The sequence below is a fragment of the Catharus ustulatus genome, chromosome 22 (genome assembly GCF_009819885.2).
Source record: "Catharus ustulatus isolate bCatUst1 chromosome 22, bCatUst1.pri.v2, whole genome shotgun sequence".
In the NCBI taxonomy this organism is placed as follows: domain Eukaryota; kingdom Metazoa; phylum Chordata; class Aves; order Passeriformes; family Turdidae; genus Catharus; species Catharus ustulatus.
The window spans coordinates 3781589-3802964 of NC_046242.1; the positions used below are offsets into that span (position 1 = coordinate 3781589).

Genomic DNA, 21376 nt, shown 5'->3' on the forward strand with positions numbered 1-21376 from the left:
TCTCCGCCTCTCCCCAGCATGGTCATGGCATCCATGGGCACAGCCCCTGCGGGCATCACAACTCCAAACTCGTCACAACTCCAGCCCTTCTCCTCTTCCAAGTGGAGCAAGACCCAGGGAAGGTGCATACCAGCTTCTGGAAGAGGTGGCCCATGGTGACATTGCTGTCCCACTGCTGCACCTTCGGGCACAGGCTGTCGTAGAACTCCTTGTGGATCTCATAGATATCCTGGATCTTGTAGAAAATCGTCTCGATCTGCTGGAGGGTGAGGACAGGCTGCGACGTGGTGGCCGTGGCCTTCAGGGGCTTCATGGGCTGCCAAAGAAGGGAGAGTTGGAGATGAGGGCTAAGATGGGGATGAGGAGGATCTGAGCTGGCAGCAAGGGCTGCCTGGGACAGATGGACCAAGGCTGGCAGCTGGACCAAGGGGCACTCCGGGCTCGTGCGGCCTCGGACTTTCCCGCAGCGGCGGTGACCCCGTGTTGTGCAACAGCGTCTCGCCATGAAGGTCAGCAAGGCCACAAGAGGAAGCAGGGCTATAAACACATCCCCAACAGGGACACTGCCAGCAGGAGAGGTGAGATTGGGGTAGCCAGCCAGGACAGGGTAAAGTTGTCTCTGGTGTGGTTTCTAGAGCTTTGCTCCCACTCAGGCTGACGTGGATGGGGGAAGCTACCCAGGAAAAAATTATTCCATCCATCCATCCATCCATCCATCCATCCCTAGAGGGGCTGTCCAGTCTGGGGGCTGTGCTCACCAACAAGAGGGCCTCCAGCTGGTTGATGTAGATCTCCTCACTGGCCAGGAAACCCGAGAGCACCAACTTCCGCATCTCCAGCCCTTTGCCAGCGTCCCGCTCGCCCTGCGGAACACAGCAGGAACCTGGCTAAGCCAGCAAGTGGCACAGGAGGAGACCCCTCATCCCACCAGCCCATTCCTGGCATCCCCACATGGGCACATCCCTGCCAGTGTTGGAGAAGCTCTGTAGCAAGGCATAAGCATGTGCCCAATGGGCAGCAGAGCCCGTCTGGAGCCAGCTGGGAAAGCCACGAGCTGCGCTGGCTTCTCTCCCCTCCCTGCTCCGGACTGGCCACGAGCCCAGCGCCGCTGGCAGCGCTCCAGGATGGCGCACGGCATGGCAGGACTCTCCCAGGGCAGAGTCCAGAGACGCCCAGTGAAATCATGCTTGGCGCTGGATGGGGCTCCACGTGATGCAGCACCACCCTTTCCCTCGGCTGAGGTTTCCCTCGGGAAGTGCCACCCCAGCAGGCACTGCCCACTGGCACTGGGGCCTGTCCCAGCTCCCAGGACTGCTGCAGCTCTGATGTTCCTGTGGTGTGATCCTCATGGCAGGGAGATGGCCGGGCTGGGGGGGCTCTGGGACCCTCAGTGAGGCTCTGCCAGTGCCCAGGCATGGACACCCCACCCATCCTTGGTCACACCTTGCCCTCTTCCTTTAAAAAATCCCACTTGAGGACCAGGCTTTGCCACCCAGGAAGTGGTCAAGGAGAGCCATGGGGCCATCACTCTGGGTCATTCAGGATCGACTGGGGGGCACGTTGGTCACATCTCACCTCTGCCCATGCCAGCCCTGGTTGTTGTGCCAGGGGAGGTGGCAACTGCAAACACCTGGGGGGCACAGCCCCAAGGTGGGCATGGCTGAGGATCAGCATCTCTCTGCCCCACTGGAGTGTCCATGAGCCAGCCCTGGGCGCTGCTGTGACAACCAGAGTGCCCACCCTGCCAGGCTGCCTCGTTCAGGCTGGGACATGGTGACCAGCGCAGCAGGAGGGTGCGCGGGGGGGCCGAGTTTTATTCACTGGGAGCTCGTGGGCTCTTTGCCACAGATTAGTCACGGGCTCTTCCTGCTTCCCCCAGCCTGGGCCCTGCGCAGGAGCTCAGGAGATAAGGGGCCCACCCACACCCGGGGCCCACACACCCCACGGGGACGATGACAACTGGACCCCCGTGACCCAGAGCAGTGACTCTTAATCAGGGCCTTGTGGCTGCCCCATGCAGGAGACCCCAGGAACAGCCGAGCCAGAGCCCCCTACCAGCACCCAGGCACCCTGGCAGGGTGGGCGTGAGAAGGATGCTGAGCTGCACCTGCCAGCACAGGGGTCTCCCCAGTCCGCCCCCAGCTCTGTTTTGGGACTGTTTAGGAGTTTCTGGTGGCCGAGCAGTGGGGCAGAGTGTAAAACAAGCCCCTTCCTGAGCATCCGGTGCTGGCTCTGCTGAGCCACGCAGCTCCCACCCCGCAGCACGTGTGGCTCTATCCCCCCTGGAAGGGCAGCTGGTGCTCATCCTGCTCTGAGCCCTCCACACCTGGAGCCCGGCACAGCCCTGCCCCGTGCCCCTGGGACAGGCAGTGCTGGGGTGTGCTGGGGCCGCAGTGATGCTCCCGCTGCCCCCAGCTCTGCTCCCCACCAGCGCCCACCGCATCACCCCAGGGGCTGTTCCAACACCTGGGCATCACCAGCACGATGCCCCTTGTCCCCACGCCCACTGCCCAGCACGGGAGCAGGGTCCCCCCCGCTGCCCACCTTCTCGCCGGCCGAAAACGGAGACACGGGGCTGGTGGGGGTTCCTGGCTCAGAGTCATCTTCATCCTCCAGCACTTTATCCAGGTACCCTATGGCCTCCTCTTCCTCCTCCATGGCCGGCCGGGCAGCGGGGCGCACAGGGGACCCCACAAGGCTCCAGGCAAGGGGCTCACGCGGCTGAGCTGTCCCAGCCTGACTCAGCTCTGGACGCCGGCCACCAGCGCGGGATGAAAGGAGCCATTATGGGATCCCCGGTGCTCCATCCAGCCTGACCCAGCTCCGGCCTCCCCGTCCCCGGCGCTCCCCGGGCTGCTGAGCCTGCTGCGAGCTCGGGGCTCGGAGCGCTGCGAGCACAGCGCCAGCGCCGCTCCCCGCCGGCTCCGCTCGGCCCCGGGGCCGCGGGCGCTGCAGGGGCCGCTGCCCGAGCCCGGCGCCCCAGCCGGCCCCGCCGCTCCGCCCTGCGCGCTCCTACAGGAAATGCTCTCCGGAGCGGAGGTGGGGCTGCTCCGCCGCCGCGCAGCCCGCCTGTGGTCAAGGCTGGGGCGAGCGGCAGCCGCCTTCCCCGGCCGGTTTTACCAGCGAGAGAGGGGAGGGCTCCCCTGCCTTCCCCCCGGCAATGGGAGAGCATCCCTTCTGTTGTAGCCCTCTGCACCCCCGTGTCCATGGTCCGTCCATGGGGATTGCCACCAGCGAGAGGTGACCTTGGAGGGCAGCAGCATCACCAGGTCCCGCATGGGGACCTGGCTGTGCACCCCGGAAGGTCCCAGAGCTCTCCCTGCCCCAGAGAGGACTTGCAGCAGTGTCACAGAGCTGAGCCCTGTGTGTTCAAACTTATCTGTCCCAGGGACCAGCTGGCACCTCACTGCTGCCCCAGCCTGACCACAACCCCGGGGCAGGCAGGACATGGGGACAGCAGCACTGCTGTGGTGCTTGTGAGGGACACTGTGGGCCTTGGCAAACAAGGCCGGAGCAGGCTGGAGGAGGGGACACTAATGCAAGAGCTGTTTCAGCAGTTTCCCCCCGGGCTCCTCAGAAGAAAAAGGGGAACCAGTGGCTGCATGTGCTCTGCCCACAGGAGCCATCTCTTCTCCCTGCACCCATCTGAGCCTGCAACAAACTCCTGCTGTGAGATGTGCACAGTGACACAGGGACTTCCCAGAGCCCGTGTCCAGCCCTGTGTCCACACCACAGCTCAGCCTTTGCAGCACAGCCCTGCCAAACAGGGCCAGGTCCCTGGAGTGGGGAATGGTCCCTGCCTAGGGCAGTGCCACCCACAGTGCAAACCCAGCAGTGCCCAAGCAGGGGCTGGAACACCAACTCCACACCACAACCTCCTGTTTCCCACGTGGGACGGGGAGGATTAAGATGTGTCCGCACACAGGCCCCAGACATGGTTACAGTTGCCCCAGGAGTTTGCAAAATGAGCAGAAACCCCAGCAGAAACCTCCTCCAGCCCTCTCAAAGCAGTGACACCAGTCCTGCCTCACCGGAGGAGAGCAAAGGGGTGAACCTGGCACCGTGTGCCACCAGCCACACCAGCACAGCCTGTGCCCCTCGCGGGGGTGGGCACACAGTGCTGGTATTGCAGGGTGCTCTGCTCCAGCACAAGCAGCTCCAGATAGAGCTGGAAGCAGAGCTGGCACCGGGCCCCAACACTTCCCAATCCTGTTGGTCACAACAAAGTCAATGTCCTTGCTGTGCCCAGACCCAGCGTGCCCCACCAGCCCTTAGGGACACCCCTCTGCCAGCATCTCCCCCCAGCATCTCCCCAGAGCCACCTTCTGCTGTCCCTGCCGGCCTTGGGGTCAGAGCCCAGCGCTCACAGCACCAGCACGGGGTGTCAGGCTGGGGCTCGAAGGGCTGTGCTGGGGGGACAAGGAGCCCGAGGGGCTTAGGGACAGCCCTGGGAGGCGGTGGCACAGGGCAGCACCCTCCTCTCCTTTCCCAGGGGCTCTGGGTGCCAGGACGACGATGCTGCGCAGGGCGACCCTGGGGAGGAAGCCACACCTCTCCCTCTTCTGCCTCAGCATCCGGGTCAGGAGCTTAACTCTTTCCATGACAAAAATAAAACTTCACTTTTCCGGCCTGGGCAGCGGCAGCGCCGGGGGATCCCCCAGCCCGGGGCCGTGCGGTTGCTCCCCGCACAATCCCAGAGGGGTCAATGCGCCTGCCTGGACCCCACCGCTGCCGGGCTTCATGGAAACTTTCATTCTGGAAAAAAACCCATTTTGTTCCCTTTAGATCCCACCCCGCAGCTCTCCGGGCATTCCTCCTAGTTTGGAAAACCAAAAATGCTTCCCAAGGATGCGCTGCGGACAGCAGGGGTTACATCTAAATTGTCCAGAGCGAGGGGGGGCACCTTGTGTCCCCACCCCTGCTGCTGATTTGTCCCCAAGTGCCACTAGATGGAGCCGACAGCCCGGCGGAGCCGCTGCGCCCTGTCCCCAAGGGCTCCCGGAGCTGGGGACCCCGGGAGCTCCCCGCTTCCAGCACAGCCGGGCCGGGACCCCGCTGTCCGGCCAGCCCATCCCGGCATGGCACGGCGGGGCAGGGACACAGCGTGTCCCACGGGCATGGCATCCCCTGAACTGCTGCTCCACGGCCCCCGGACTGCCACGGCCAGCAGAAACCGGGCTGTGGGGCACAGTCCCCCAGTGACAGCAGCAGCAGAGCACCACAAACACCGCTGACACCCAGAGCATCGATCCCCCCGATCCCCCCGCTCCCGGTGCAGAGCCCCCAGCCCCCAGCACCTACCCCTGTGCCGAGGCCATCGGTGGGCGTGGGCGAGACACCGTCCCCGCTCTCCTGGCCGCGGGCGCTGAGCTGGGGGGACATGGTGGGCGACTCATCGATGTAGGGCATGGTTTCCGAGCCCTCCGGCAGCGCCTTGGGCTCCTCGTTGCCCTCGGCGTCGTACTCGTCCGCACCATAGTTGAAGTCTGCCGGGGTGAGAGAGGGTGGCCGTGAGCAGCCAGGCACGGCTCAGGGTCACCGTGTGCCACCAAGGCCACCCAGCCCAGCCTGTGGTTACCCGGTGCAGCTGACCCCGCGTCCAGGGCCGCTCACTGGCCCAGCCCACTCGCTGCCTGCTCAGCCAAGCAGCAAGAAGACATCACACATCACAGCGAGCATCCTCGGCCCCGCAGGCATCCTCTGCTCGACACACTTCCCTATATTTGAATAATTAACGGAACCGAGAGGCCGACGGCCTCGTCTGCGCAGGGACAGCTGCTCTGCCAGACGCTCCAGCCCCATGCAAGTGGCCGTGCCCTGCGTGCCCGCCGGGCACCATCCCTGTGCCATCCCCGGGGAGAGATGAGCTGGGCTGGCAGCCCCCGCCGCCGTCCTCCTTGCTCGCCCATGCCCACGCTCCTCGGAGCACGGAAATGCGTGCCAGGCCGCCTGGATCACAGCACGGAGGGCAGTGCCAGCCCCCTGGCAGGAGGGCTCCACGATGGGGGACCGAAGGGGGCTGCATTCCCAGCGCAGGATGAGTCCCTCCCCCCCAGAACAGCACCCAATTTTGGGTGCCCCACGCTGACCCACAGTCCCCAATCACCCATGGCCCCGGGGAAGGCATTTCGGGGGGACAGAGCCGCAAGTGGGGGTGCTCCAGGGTGTGAGCGGGGCCCCGGGGCGCAGCGAGGGACCGGGGTACATCCTAACCTGTTACCATGGGAACGGCAGCGGCTCGGTGGCGGCGGGAAGAGGTGGCTGCAGCAGCCCCGAGATGCTGACAAAGGGGAGGGGGAAGGGAGCCCGGCTGCGGCAGGGGTGCAGCCAGCACCCCCCCTTCCCCACCATGCTTGCGGCCAGGAGCCCCTGGGCAGCTCCCAAAGAGGATCGGGGCTCATCCAACACCACCCTGATCCCGGGCCAGCCCCTCACTCCCCTCCTCTGTGGATCTCTGGAAGTCACATCCCCACAGGCTTCCTGGGCATAGACACTGGGGAGACCCCAGCTAAGCCCCCAGCTGATAACCTGGCCAAAACGGGGTGCACTGGGGTCAGAGCAGCCTCCCCAGACCAAACCCCACACCACTGCCACTCCATGTCCCCACGGCCCTGGCCATCCTGGGCAAGGACTCCCCTGGCTCCCACCAACACTGCTCAGAACATTAATATTACATCCTGCTTCCTAGGGAAAGTGGATAAATCTTTAAATCAAAGAGCGCTGCAAAGCATGCTCAGGCCAGGAGCCCTGCCAGAGCCAGTGGGGAGGGATGGGGAGTGCCATCCTGCCCCTGAGGAGGGTTGGAGGAGAGCTGTGACATGGGCTAGATGCACCCCATCTCTGCCAGGACACCACAGACCTTCTCAGACCTTAGTTCTTTAGCAATTAACTGATAACAGTCCCTCAGAAGCTGTGGGGCCACCCTCAGTGGCCCATCTTCAACCCAGGAGCTGACTGGATATGTCCCCCCACCCATAACACCCCCTGGAAAAAAGGATCCCTGGCTCTAACCCACCCTGGTGGGATGTCCATGGTCTGTCCTGTCCCAGACAGGTCACAGCTGTGATGCTTCCAGCGACATCCAGGAGCACAGCAGCATAAGGCCCATTAGCACTGGTGTCCCCCATGATGGCCACTCCCCAGGACACCCACCCCACACAGCTCCCCTGAGCCCCCTCAACCAGGGACTGTCCCCAGGCTGGGGATGCCCCAGAGCAACCCAAACCTCCCACCCAAGCACCTTTTCCCTTCAGGTGGGGTTTAAGGGGAGCCAAGGCAGCAGAGAGGGGCTGAAGCTGATGGTCCCCACCAGCTCAGAGGCCATCAGGCACCATTGCCTTCCCTCCACCACTGCCAAGGTCTGCAGCTCCAGACTCAGCCACAGGGACACCCAGAGTGGCACTGTCACCGTGGCAGTCCTGGCAACCAGCTGGGGTGGCTCAGCATCCAGGTAATGAGGAACACAGTTAATGAGGCAGCTGGGGACCCTGGGAGGTGACACTGCAGCAGTGCAGGGAAGAAGGTGGCATGGAGAGGGAAGGGACTGGCCTGAAGGGATGCAGGAATGACCTGGCTCCTGTTGCTACCAGTTGGAGCAGAACTACATCCCAGTCCCAGACCAGACCTGGGGATGAGATCTACAGGCAGTGCCCACCAGGCACCCAAGGAGAGGGACCCTGTGGTGCCCACAGGACAGAGCCACGTCCCCATGGCTCCCCATGGCTGTGCAGTATTTGGGGGGGCCTCACCTGGGGAGCCTGGGCAGAGGAAGCTCCCCAGCACCCCCAGAAGCTGCTACAGGGAGGGCACCAAGCACCACCAAGCAGCCAGAAGAGGCAAGGGAGACACTGATGGGCAAGGGGACACAGAGAGGTTGTCCCCTGCATCTCCCTGCCTGTGGGGTGCTCGTGCCACCCAGGCAGCCCAAACCCAGCGCTCCCTCCCTCCTCCCCCACAGCTGCATTGCCCCTGCAGCCTGTTCTGTGCCCGTGCCAAAACCCAATGCTATTTTTGCTCCTGATTTTTAGCAGCACTGGAAATCCTCCTGCTGCACCCAGGCATGGAGACCGAAGGGAGGGAGGAAGCCTGGCCCAGGGGAGCCACTCTGGGGGACAAGGACACCCTGACCTGAAACAGCCAACCCTACAGACAGCCCCAGGGCCCTGAGCTGGATCCACACTGCACCAAGGGATGCTGACACCCATGGGACGCTGACACCCATCAGGGCAGAGGCCCTGTGAGCTGGCACACGGCCCCAGCAGGGTGACAGGGCCAGGAACACATCCCCATGAGAGATTATTTTCCCCATTAAAATGTTTTTGCTCTGCCACATCTTCCCAGGCTGACCCAGGCTACTGCCAGCACGATGGTCCCCATGAGGGAGCTCAGCCAAGGACAGCAGCTGGCTCCTGCCCAGCCTGGACAGAGCACAGCCACAGCAGCTCAGGGTGGCATTTCCAGCTGGACACGTGCTGTTCCCTGACATCCTGTCACTGTGTGGGCACACCCCAATGCTCACCCATTCCATCACACTTCCAAGAAAAGCCCAACATCCACTCAGAGCCTGTGAGATTTTGGGGAAACGCCACGGTTTCCCTGTGCCTGGGTGAAAATTCACCATGACAACACAGATGTGTGAGCTGGCCCCGGACCTGCCTCCCTGGGCCTCTGCTAAAGGGTGGCTCAACACAACAGCATCTCCACACCATCACTGCCTTGCCCAGTGGGATGAAGGCTGGACCCTGCCCTGCAGCCCCCAAAACGTGGGCATACCAAGCAGCCTCCCCCACGCCTTGGGAAGGGCAGCTGGAGCAGGATTTGGGGAGGCAGAGCCAGGGCTTTGCAGAGATGCTGTGGCTGGGAAGGAGAGTGCAGAGGCTGGGGCTGGATGTGGCCCCTGGGCTCCAGCCCAAACGCCTGCACAGCCACCCCAGACCCCGGCGCTGCTGCTGGATGTGGCCTCTGGCTGTGGACAGCAGAGGCTTCGGGCTGGAAAGCTTGGGGAGGGGGCTCAGCCCTACACAACGTGCCCCTTGGCGGCCCCTGTCCCCTCTGGGGCATGACAGATGCCAGATCCATGCACGGAGCATGCTCCGGAGCATCCCACCTTCCCACGCACCCGTACCAAACCTCGCTGCCCCACCAGCACCAGGCTCCGAGCTCAACACCGCACCCCAAACCCCACCCCGGGATGCCCACGCAGCTCAACGCTGCCCCAAAATACCAACGGAGACCGAGCCCCTCATCCCCCGGCCACATCCCTGGCTGCCGTGGCCGCCGCTGAGGTTTGTGCCATGAGAGCAGGAGCGGCTCCGGGGCTCCCTCCTCGCTGCTGCCCGTCCGTGCAGGGGGATTCGCACCCCCGGGCTGCTGCAGGACGCCCCCGGCCCCGCCGGCTGCCAAACCCCGGTACCGACACCGCGTTGCCACAGCACCGGCGGCACCGCGCCTGGAGCTGCGAAAATCGCGGCTGAGGGAGGGAGGGAGGAAGAGAGAGAGGGAGAGAGAGAGGTGCCTTCCCACGGCCGTGCGGGGACGGCAAAGGGACCTGCGGCCAAAAAGCATCCCCAGCCCCAGCGCGCCCTGCGGGCAGTGCCAGCTGTCAGCAGTGACCTGCCCCAGCCACCGCCACCGCCACCGCCACCCATCCTGCTCAGGCAGCCCCCGGAGCGGGCAGCGGGCCCCCCGAGCCTGGGGGATGCCGGAGCGATCCCAGCCTGGCACCAGGGCACGCGGGATGCTCACGGAGGGGAGCACAACCCTCTGCCGGCATCGCCAGCCCCCTGCCCGGGCTCGGCTCCGCCTGGGACGCCCAGCCCCGGCTCCCCGGCACAGTATCCCTGCCCGGCGCGACGCAGCGTTACACAACAGGTAGGGGCCACCCAGCCCCTCGCCCCGCTCGCCCCCCCGCCAGCCCAGGCCACGTACTGCTGTAGAGGGTGTCGATCCAGGAGAGGCGAGGCAGGCCGCGGTGGCTCAGCGGCTCCATGCTCGGAGGGCTGTGCCGGCGCTCAGCCCGCTCTCATCTCACAACAAAGGCGGCGGGCGCGGGCGGGAGGCGGGGGCCGCGGGCCCAGGAGGGGGCTGATGGCAGAGCCGGACACGGCCGCCTGCCCGGGCACACGGCCGCGCTTCTGCCAAGGGTGCCCAGGGAAGGAGGTGCCGCCTGGCGATGGCAGCGCGTCCCGCCTCCCGCCCCTGCCTCGCCGGGGGGAGCCGAGCTCAGCGTCCCCCCGCACGCAGCCACGCCGACCCTCCGCAGGGGTCTGGGGACCGCCGAGGAGGAGGAGGAGGACAAGGAGGGGATGGATGGATGGTGGTGGCACAGCAGCATGTGCGGCTGCCCCCCCGGCCACCCCGAGAACAGCGGGGGAAAAGGGGGAGCTGGTTCCATCACCCCTTCCACCACAGTCTTATCTCCCCGCTGTCACCTGGGGATGCTGTGCCCACTTCACAGCAAAACCTCCCAAGCCCCTCAAATCACTGCAGCTGAAGGACACCGGCTCTTCCCATCCCTGGTTCTGGGAACCAGGGCCCGCAGGAGCCGGGAGCAGCCCTGCCCCACACAACAGGGGCTGGCAGAGCAGGACCTGGGGTGGGCAGGCAGGGGTTAAACCGCCCTCCCCAGCTGCGTGTAGCCAAAGGAAATACGAAGTGCCAGAGTCATCAACCCCAATATGTCAGGGCGCCAGCCAAGCGTTCAAGTGCAAAGACTGCCCTGGTTCAGGCTGTGCCGGCACCGCTGCCCCGTCCCGGCAGTGCTGCACCATCCCCTGCCAGCGCCCTCGGCCCATCCTGCCCGGGGCCGGGGGTGGGGAAGGGCCTGGAGCCGGCACCGCGGCCAGATGGAGCCGGGCAGGAGGGATGGATGATGCTCTGTCGGGCACACGGGGAAGGCAGAGCCATCGGAGCGTGAAGTGCCAGGACGCGGGTGGGAGACCTGAGGGGACCCTGCCAGGGCACTGCCACCACCCGATTCCAGGGATGTCCATGACAGGCTCGGATGCAGCGTTTGGGGGAGCACAGCAGTGCCAGGGCTGTGGTTCAGCATGGCTGGAGCACAGGGAGCTGTTGGCAGCTGGCATCCAGGATGAGGAGCCAGCACAGCCCTGCCTGCCTGGGGGCTGCATCCAGCCCTGGCATGGCAAGGACATCCATCCTCCTGCACCCACGGGCTGTGAGTCAGCCCTGCTGAGTCAGGGGCACAGGGTGCAGCCCTACAGCTGCCACTTCCCACCCTTCCCCTGCCCCATCCCAGGTACTCTGGGGAGCTGAGACTCCCCTTGTCCCCAAGACATTAGCACAGGCAGTGCTCAAGGGTGGCCACGATGTGACAGTCTTTGCTGCTGTCCATCCCCCACTCACTCCTGCTTTGGCTCAAGCTGAGCATGTCCTCGCTTTGTCCCTTGACGGATGGAGAGTTTCCTCCATACTCCACACAAACCCCACACTCCTGCACCCCCCAGCCCCTCAGAGCCCGAGGCCCTGCCAGGAAGGTGACAGTGGTTCAGCTGAGAGCATCAACCTTGCTCATGGCAGGAAACCACACTCCTCGATGCCTTGGGGTGCCCTGCAGCAGCACCAGAGCAAGATGCAGCTGCTCATCCTCAGTGTGATGGCTGCAGAGCCGCGGGGGCAGCAGCAGCAGCAGCTGGTTTTCCATGCACAGCTCCCTGCACACAGCCAGGGAGGGGTTTTCCACATTTTTCCCCCAGCCAGACACACTTCCTGGCCACTCCCGCCCACGGCACCAGCCTCTCCATGCCCCCTTTGCACATCCACCTCTTTATCCAACACATGAACTGAGTGCTTGGATGAGCTGCCAGACCTCCTGGAGCCTTCTCCAGGCTGGTCATCCTCAGCCTGACACCACACAGCAGATCCTGGCAGTGCCACAGCCAGGAGAACCAGGCAGGCAAGTGCCCCACAGCTGGATGAGTGTCCTGGGAAGGCCAAACCAGGACCACTCTGTGCTGCACCACCAATCCAGGCAGGTGGCCTTGCACAGCCCACACTAACCAGCTCCACCAAACTGCTGGGCTGTATTTTTAGTCAGGTCCTCATAATCTTTTCACCTTTGCAAAACCAACAACAGCAAAACCTCAAAACCTCCAAAGCAGTTGAACCTTCCTCCTCTCCCTGTGGCTGGGGGGAGCACCCACCCCCACCCTGACACCCATCAGCCCTCGGTGACAGAGACCAGTCCTGGGTGAGGAGATGCTGCCAACCATGTTCTCAACCCCCACCAACCGCCCCCAGCTCCAGCTGGGAGCATCCCTGCAGCAAGAGCTGAGCTCCACCATTCCTCCCCACCAGCAGCCAGCCCTGCACAGCCTGCCTGGTGTCTGGCTGTCTGCCTGGCATCTGCCCAGCCCCTGCCCGCCAGCCCACGCATCGCTATTTCTGGGCTCTTGTGCAAGAGTCCTCCAGTCACAGCCACAGGAGCTGCAGGAGCCCCAGTGCTTGCCCAGAACTGGGCAAAGGCTGGTGAAGAGCACCCAGGGCTGGTGGTGAGCCCCCAGGGCTGGTGGAGAGCACCCAGGGCTGGTGGTGAGCCCCCAGGGCTGGTGGAGAGCACCCAGGGCTGGTGGAGAGCACCCAGGGCTGGTGGTGGGCACCCAGGGATGGTGGAGAGCACCCAGGGCTGGTGGAGAGCACCCAGGGCTGGTGGAGAGCACCCAGGGCTGGTGGAGAGCACCCAGGGCTGGTGGAGAGCACCCAGGGCTGGTGGTGAGCACCCAGGGCTGGTGGTGAGCACCCAGGGATGGTGGTGAGCACCCAGGGATGGTGGTGGGCACCCAGGGCTGACAGCAACCAGAGAGCAGCTCCAGAGCTACCTGCACCCCCAAAACTGGGAGAAGAGTGGAATGGGAGAGTGAGGTTGGGGAGCACCATGCAAGTGGGTAAAGAAGCTAAGGGCTGAAAGAACAGCCAGACTGCTTTGGTTTGGGAGAGGGAAAGTCTCTGAGTGCTGGAGTCATGGCAAGAACACAGCCAGGGCTGTGGAGTCAGGCTGAGGTGGGAGATGCCAGAGAGCCTGGCTTCCCCAGCTCCTCCAGTGCCTGCTCTGCTGGGCTCTCAGGAGGTCCAGGCTCACCCTCTTCCCTTGCCAGAGGTTGCAGAGAGGGAAGAGAGGAATAAATGAAAATGTTTCCAGCCTCTCTGCCAAGGAGCACAGCAGGTCCTCAGTCCAGCACCAAACTTCTCTTCCAGAATCACCTCCCCATAGAATCGAAACCCTGAGGTGTGTGCTGCATCAGCACCAAGCTGCACTCACTGGGGCACAGCTGAGAGGTCCTGGAGAACAGGGAGGTCACTTGGAGCACCCTGCCCTCAGGGCAGTGCCAGGCAGGGTGCCAGAGCCAAGCAAGCACGGGGAGGAGGGCAGAGACCCAGCCACAGCAGCACTGCCCTGGCCTCTCAAAACACCACATGGAGAAGGAGTGAAAGGTGGTGGCTGGTCAGAAAAAGCCTTTTACCTCAGGTGAAGGCTTGGGCCAGCTATTGCATCATGGCTCTCTTAGAGGGGGAGGCAGCTGTGGCTGTATCTCCAAGGAGCTGTGGAGGAGAAGGCGTTGGTTCACAGCCTCGGAACAAAAATCACCCATGGAACAAAAACTGTCCATGGCAGAAGGCCCCTTCCCAGCACAAAGATCTCCCTATCTGCCAGATCTTCAAACAATCCCTGAACTTTGCAGCTGGGACTTATCTGGAGGCAGATCTGCAGGAGTCCTCTGGGATTCTGCTCAGGCTGGCCAGGCTCCGCTCCGGCTACAGCCAAGGGAGCCAAGAAGTGCTGCTGCTACTGATCTACACACGCCAATTATCCTGCTCAGCAAACACTGATAAAGTCATCTGGGGTGGGAAAGCCAAGCCTGCTCGATGTCTCCTGGGGATGGATCGAGTTCTGTGTGTTCCCTCGGGCTGGCTCCCGGCCACTGCTCCAGGTGACCTCAGTGGGAGGAAAATCCAGCAGTGCCACGAACCAAGGGGGCAAAGGTGCCACTTTCTGGGGTGGATGGACACTTAGTGAGCTGCCCTGGCTAACCCAGGCTCCTTTCTCTAACCCAAGAGAATATGAATTCCCTGCACAGAGGAAAGCTTCTCCCTGTGATCACTGCTGCAGGGCTGGCCACAGCAGACAGCATCCAGCAGAAGACAGAGCAGGGGATCCACGGGGATCCCAACAGATATCACTGGGCAGGAGGGGAGGAGGAACCCGAGGAACAAAGAGCCCTGCTGCACAGAAGTGTCTTCCCAGGGAAGCAGAAAGAAAACAAACCCCTACCAGATTTCAATAGCCTTACAATGCAAATGTATTCAGGCCCCGCAGGGCACTTCTGGCTCTATCCAGCCACCTAATGAGGCTTTCTTGCCTGCCCTGCTGCTGCCATTGCTTCTACCTGGGGCTACTGATCACCCACAACCAGCCACTGTGAGCCTGGGGGCTGAAGTGCTCTGTCCCTGTGGTGGGCACAGCCCGTGGCACTGCTGGCACTGAAGGGCAAACTCCATCCCCTCCTTCCCCCAGCACCTCCACCCAGCCCTGAGTCCTGCCGAGCTGGGGGAGGGTGGCATGGAGCTCTGCCCAAATTCTGGGGCCAAAACCCAGCCAGCTGACAGAGCACAGGGATGCACAGGGATGCTGCATCCACACCCCCCTCCTCCAGGAGGGATGTTGGCATCTCTGTGCTGATGAGAGCAGCACTGCTGCCGTGCCAGGGGAGTTCCCCTGCCCAGTGACACAGACAGGGACCCCCAGCCCTCTGTGCTCCCCTCCTGCTTGTCTGCAGGGCCCTGGCGCCTGGAAGGGCTGTTCCCCCACCCGGAAGATGCAGCTGCTGCCATGGTGGTGCCCACAGGCAGAGCTGACCACAGACAGGTTTCCTTTCTGCTCTTGCAGCTCCTTTACAAGCCCTTCACTATTTACCCATCACAGGGCAAACTCCAACAAGCAGCACTTACTGCTCTCACTTAAAGCTTTAAACTTCAACTCTTCTACTCTTCAGCCTCATAAACTTTGCATTTATTTATGATCTTCTTTAACAGTGACAACCTGTCCCAGAGTTAACCCTGCAGTCCCCATCTCAGACAGCATCACTTTGAGGAAGCAGCCTCACATCACCCAGGGGCTGCTGTCACAATGCCATCAGGGGGGTTTGTGGACAGAAATCACCTCCTCAAATGCTGTTGGGCCCCAGAGCAGATGGAGACAGTTCAAAGGTCCCCAGCAGGCACACGCACACACACACACGCTGCGGTTTTGTCCTCGCCTGAGCAGTTAAAATTGAACACTGAGACTCTGCCTGGCCAGAGGAGGAACTTCCAGCCTCTTGAGAGGCAAACAAGGACTTTCTAACAACGGGAAATATAATGAAGCAAACATTTAAAAACCAAATATAAGGACACAGAGGTGGTAGATGGGCTCTGGGGGAGACACAACTGCCCCCACTGCACCTCCCTGCTTCAGGACCAAGATCCCATCCTGCTGCTAAGGGAGGGGAGATGGATGCACAGACCATGCAATATTTCACCTTCCTTGGGCTGTGGAATCACCATTCCTTCCCCTCCTGCACACCCTGACCTGCTCCAGGCAGAAAGAGATGCACCAGGACAAATTCTGGACTTTGCTCATTATTTTCCATTCTGCTTCTGCAGAATATTCTAAGAAAGGGACGAGGAACCAGCAGGGTCTAAGTGCAGCTTGGGACAGCAGGACAGAGCTGCCCCATCACCTCCATAGCTGCAGGGAGTTTTTCTGGGACAGACAGAGGTGCCACTCTTGCAGCAGCAACAGCATCACAAGCTGAAAGGAGGGATAGAGCAGCAAGAACAAGCCCTGATTTTACCCAAATCATGTCAGGAGCTCCCAGCATGACACCCACGCCAATCCAGTCCCCATCTGGGCATGCAGGGGTGAGGTGGCCAATGCCCCAGGAAGTTTAGATGCCCCAGGGTCCCTTCCCCACTTCAGCCCTGTGCTGCACACCCTGACACCGCTGCCTTTCCATGCTCACCGCCCTCCGAGGCAGGACCCCACTGCTTCCCATCTCCCAGGGTACCAGTGAAGGCAGTGCAGCAGAGCGAGGAGAAGAGCCCACGTGACTCCAGAATCTTTCCTTGAGAGAACCTGTAATTCCAGCTAAACAGAGGGCTGGGGATTCACTTACAGCACATCTCGCAGCCGCAGCATCCTGCCGTAACCAGATCCACCAGCCCACGCCATCACGGACTAATCCAGCTGTGCCAGCGCTCCCCACCCCAGAGCTCACATTCCTGGGGTGTAGGGCACTGCACAGGGCAGGTCAGGGACCCCAAACCCCACAGCCTTCCAGAGGAGCTTCATCTCCATGGCAAAGCCACACTTCCCAAGGACAAAGCGAGGAAACCAGCACCGAGCCGGTTCCACCTCTGCGCTACCTGGCTGCCGGGCACAAAGCATCTCCTCCGAGCATCAGCACCTCCTCCTCTCGGCCACCAGCACCATCTCCTGCCCAGCTCACCCTCTCCTCAAGCACAGCCCTCCATCCATTCCGTGGCAAGCAGGAGGAGAAGGAAGCAGCAGCCAGCCCAGCCCCGCTGCCCAGCCCGGCCCCGCGCACACTCAGCTGCGAGGCCAGCTGCGTGTTTAGCCACAGCGACAGGTGACGGCCAATTCGAGGGGAATTTCAGTCCCCTCCACGCTTCGTTTTGAGCCATCTGCTCGCTGACGCTCGGGTTTTGTTGGTCCCGGGTGAGCTGGCACAGGCGTTATCTCGGATGCCAGGATCGTGGATCTGGCTGCCACACGCGCCGCTCTCCCGCGATAGCCACAGACGGGCATCTTGCAGATTTCCTCGCTTTAAATCAGATTAATCACAAGCTACTTAAAGGAAAACACTCTATTTCCCTGGTAATTCCCAGGGGAATTGATATTCAACACTCCTTCACTTGCTGCCCAGAGAGTGTTTTCCAAGGTTGATACAGCTGGGGACTGACTGCGTTCAGCCACAGCCACAGCACCACTAAGCTCCAAAATTCACATTAAAATACTGAGGGGCCCAGGCAGAGCAGCACTAACCAGTTTACACACCACCAGAGTGCTGGCAGGAAAACCAAACAGCATCACAATCAGGAATTTTCAATTACATCTGAAACATAGAGAAGTGAGAAGAAAACAACAGGAGCACGAGGTTAACCAACTTGTCCATGAAAGGGGGATCCAGGCAGTGACTGCACACTCTCAAATCTGCCCTCAAATGTCAGCACACTCAGTGCACACAGGGGCCCTTATAACGCCCAACAAAGAAAATGCTGATGCCTGGGAAAGGCTCAGGACAGGCTCAGTTCAAGGCTGGGGAGGGCTGAGCCCAGCCTGCCGTGCAGAGCCCAGCTGTGTCACAGGGGAAGGAACCAGACACTCAGCACAGGGGATGCTTCCTCCTCTGATGAGTCCTGGAGCTGCTGACCCTGAGGAAGACCCATTTAGGGGAGGAGGAAGAGGAGGAGAAGGAGGAGGCCACATTCAACGACAGCAGATGCAACTTTGGACTTCAAAACCTTGCCAAAAGACTCAGCCCCAGCTGCAAAGATCTCAAAGGGTGCTGCAGGGCTGGACCCCTCCAAGTTACAAAGCCAGGACCCTCAGGGGCTTGTGCTGTGCTTCAGGGAAGCCCCTTTAACATCATCCACCAACCTGAGAGCAGCCTTGCACCATCCTGGCTTTGGAAACATCCAGGAGCAAAACCCAGACAGAAACAAAGTGAAGGTCTGAGTGTAAAGGAGAAGGATTTGTGCTTGATCACTCTGATGCATTCCAGCCACTTGAGCCACAGAGCAGCTCTCCAAGAACCACAGCCCGTGCTTGGAGCAGCCCTCTGAAGGCAGCATTCCCAAGGTCCTTGTTCCTGGCTGCAGGGCTGGGCACAGGCTCCCGGCTGACTGAGGAGAGGGACAAACACACGTGCAGCACAGTGACAACACTGAGAGCAGCCACGTACTTTGGACATTTCACCTCCAGGCAGCTCAGGAAGGTGAAGCGGAAACTTCCTCCAGCACTGCAGACTAATGCAATAAATACAAATGAACTAACAATTAAGCATAATTTAATATCAGAGCACTTGCTCTCCAGGCAATCTTAAACCAGCACGATACAGCCTTGGGGGAAAAGCACCACCCCAAACAATGGAGCAAGAACAAAATTAAGTCAGCTGCAGAATTAGCAGCATTAAAAGTGACATTCCCTAACTGCCAGGACTGTGTTTGAACCGGGTTTAATGCTGATGCAATAACAACTTCCAGGCCGCTGGAAGTAGGACAGTGTGACGGCTGACAGCGCTGTGCCTTCAGTGCCACCACACAGCCAGGCACTTGCGAAATAACATTGTCCTCAATCCACCTAGGAAAACGCCCCGGGGCATGTCACCACCCCGGCATGCTGCTGCTTTAGAGCCTCCAGGACTTCCCCACAGGAGGTCACAGGGTGTCACCTGAGCAGAGGTGTTCCCGTGAGCCAGGTCCCGCCGGGAGGAAGGAAGTGACTCCTGCAGCGTGGCTCGTGGGCCACTGGCCCATCACCGAGAGCCAGTGCAAGGCCAGCCACGCTCCTGGCACCCCCACGGATGGGGCCTTGGCGTGGGATATCCCTGGGAGTGCGACAGGGAGGAGACAGGCTTGGGGTGACCTTAGTGCTTGGTCAAGGACTGCACAAGGGCTGCGGCGGCATCAGCTCTTGGATGGGGATGGCAAAAGGAGTTTGGGTATCCTCTGCTATGTTTCGGCATGGGCTGCTCCCGGCTGCGTGACAGGACACGCTGGGGGTCCCATGCCGAGTCACAGCACACCAACTGTGCGCCAGGGACGGCGCAGGGCTTTGGGATCGCCTTCCCCCGCGGCGCCGTGGGCACGGCACGGGAGCGCAGCACGGGCAGCGCCGGGGCTGGGGATGCCCTCGGCGGCACATTCGCCCTTGACCGTGCGGCGGGGCCGGCGCGGGGGCTGGGGACACCCTCGTCCCTTGGGGCGCGGGGTGGGGACGGCTCCCCCTCACCCACCTGCCGAGGAAGCGTCCTCCGCGTCGGAGCTGCCGGCGCTGCCGCCCTCCGGGGAGCTGCCGGCGGGGCGGGGGGCGGCGAGCGGCGGCGGCGGCGGGGGGGGAGCCCGGGCCAGCGCCGCCTCCAGGTAGCCCACCTTGAATCGCTCCTCGGCCAGCGCCCGCTGCAGGCGGCGCAGGTGGCGGCGGCAGCGCTCCAGCTCCCGCTCCATGGCCCGCACCGAGCCCAGCTCCATGCGGGGCGCCGGCTCCCCCGGGAACTGCGCCTGCCAGTGCCGCGCGAAGTCCGCCCGGGCCGCCTCGCCCGCCGCCATCCCCCGCCCCAGAGCCGGGTGATCCCCCCCAGAACCCCCCGGCACCGCCGCCTTCCGCCCCCCGCCGCCGCCGCCGCGGGGCCTGACGTCGGTGCCCGCCCCCGGCCCGCCCCGCCTCGGCTCGGCACGGCACGGCCCCGCCGGGGCGGGGGCAGCGCTGCCACCGCCCCCCGGCCCGGCCCCGGCTGCGGCCCGCGGCGGGAGCGGGCGGGGACCGGCGGAGGGGGGTCCCCGGGCATGGCATGGCACGGCACGGCACGGCATGGCAACACCATCACAGTGCGGGTGCTGTGCTCCTGCAGCTCACAGACTCCCACCGCCCTCTCCGGGTGTCCCCGAGGAGCTGCGGGCAAGGGGATGTACGTGAGGGAATGCCCAGTGCCGGCAGCTCAGGGCAGTAATGACATTGTAATTAATGCCAGAATCCATCCCACGCGCTCCGGGAGATCCCCGAGCTGGGAACAACCCAGCCTTGAAGGCTCCCGTGCCACGGGGTGGCTCCTGTGCCTTCCACAGCTGCCACGTGCCCTTCACTGCAGAGCTCTGTGTGTCCCATCCTCATCCTCTGGCCAGTGAAACTCTGCCAGCCCTGTTGGTCTCAGGATGGATGAGCCATTCCTGACACTTGGAGCAGCAGGCACAGGCTCCTGTGGTGGGCAACGAAGGCCTACAAGTCTCTGAAAAGAGTGTGCAGGCTGGTGGAATTTGTTTTTTCTCCCAAGGAACAAGGGACAAGATAAGAGGAAATGTCCTCAATGCTTAAGTTGGATATTAGGAAAAATGTTTTCAGTGAAAGGATGGTCAGACATTGGAACAGGCTGCTCAGAAGAGTGATGGAAATGTTAAAAAAACATGGATGTGGCCCTCAGTGGTTTAGTGGTGGGGGAACATTTGGATTTGATTAAGGGGCTTGTCCAACTGGAATGACTTTGGGATTCTGTGAAGGCCCAGGTAAGCCTTTTGCCCACTGCCTGCCACATTAAGCAGGTGCCCATGGCTCCCTCCTGCTCCACAGGATGTGGCTTTGGTAAAATCCAACCCGTGCCCAGGGCAGGGCTGTTCCCTGGTGCTGTGCGAGGTGCTGGAGCAGGATCTCACCCGCAGGCACCTCCAGGCAGCACAGCCTCGCAGAGCCTGTCCCTGCCTCCTCCTGAGCCCTGCAGGGTGGCTGCCTGGGCATGGGTGACTCACCAGCCCGTGTCCCCTGTGCCACCTGGGTGCCCCAGCAGGAACAAAGCGCCCTATTTATTTACCCGCGGGCCCAGACAGTGTCGCAACAGCCGCCCCCTCCTTCCCCTCGTCACCAGGAATTGGCACCTCCCTGCGTGCCACTCCCAGCTCTCATCCTTCCCTGCCGCAGGCTCCCTTGCTTTGCTCTGGCACATCCACACCTCCCGGCGCAGCCTTCCCGAGGAGGATGGATGGTGCTGGGACAGTGCCAGGAGCTGGGCAACCCCAGGCCGTGCCAGGTTCCTCTTTACTCCATCAGGGTGTGACCTCCAGTGAGGGCTGTGCTCCCAGCTGGCTCCAGCAGCTCTCACCTGGCAGCCTTGGCAGTTTGGAGGTGCTGGGTGGATGTGGCAGCCAGCCCAGGGCTCTTTGCAGCAGCTGTGTTAAGGGTGCACACCCAAAACACATCTTTGGGCTGTGGGACCCATGAGAGCTGTGACAATGGGCAGGTGCCCAGCACTCAGCAGTTCTCCAGTGCAGAGTGACACAGGCTGGGAGGTGGAGAGTCCCCGAGGGCCAAACCCCTTCTTGGAGGCTGGGGAGTGCCATGAATGGCCTGATATATGTGTGGCGACAGATAATTACGGCTCTTTCATCATCTGTCAGGCAGACAGGCCCAGCAGAGCCTCACAACACGTTTCTGGCTCCCCATCTCAGCCCATAAATCTCTCCAGCACACGGTGATAAATCAGCAGGGACCGGGGGAGCAGGGCCTGGGGGGGTGTTCCCGCTGACCTCCCAACCTGTAATGGGCACCTCGGTCGGAAGCGCCCAGGACGAGGTGGGGATGGCCCGGTGGGAT

The 21376-nt window shown here is 62.3% G+C and overlaps 1 protein-coding gene across 4 annotated transcripts in view; it reads right to left on the minus strand.

The window, feature by feature from the left end:
* The window catches only part of ABR (ABR activator of RhoGEF and GTPase), a 37401-nt gene extending 18297 nt beyond the window's left edge, over positions 1-19104 (minus strand). The window contains exons 1-4 of one of the 4 annotated variants that reach the window (XM_033077950.2): positions 19032-19104; positions 5302-5486; positions 759-863; positions 131-316 (exon numbers count right to left, since the gene is read on the minus strand). In XM_033077950.2, the coding sequence (XP_032933841.1) occupies positions 131-316; positions 759-863; positions 5302-5409 (399 nt within the window). In that variant the 5' untranslated portion in view covers positions 5410-5486; positions 19032-19104. Of the gene's footprint in view, positions 1-130; positions 317-758; positions 864-2544; positions 2818-5301; positions 5487-9927; positions 10110-16419; positions 16551-19031 lie in introns of those variants that run through there. The other 3 variants (XM_033077952.2, XM_033077951.2, XM_033077953.2) reach the window with 3 other exon arrangements.
* Between the last annotated feature and the right edge of the window lie 2272 nt (positions 19105-21376).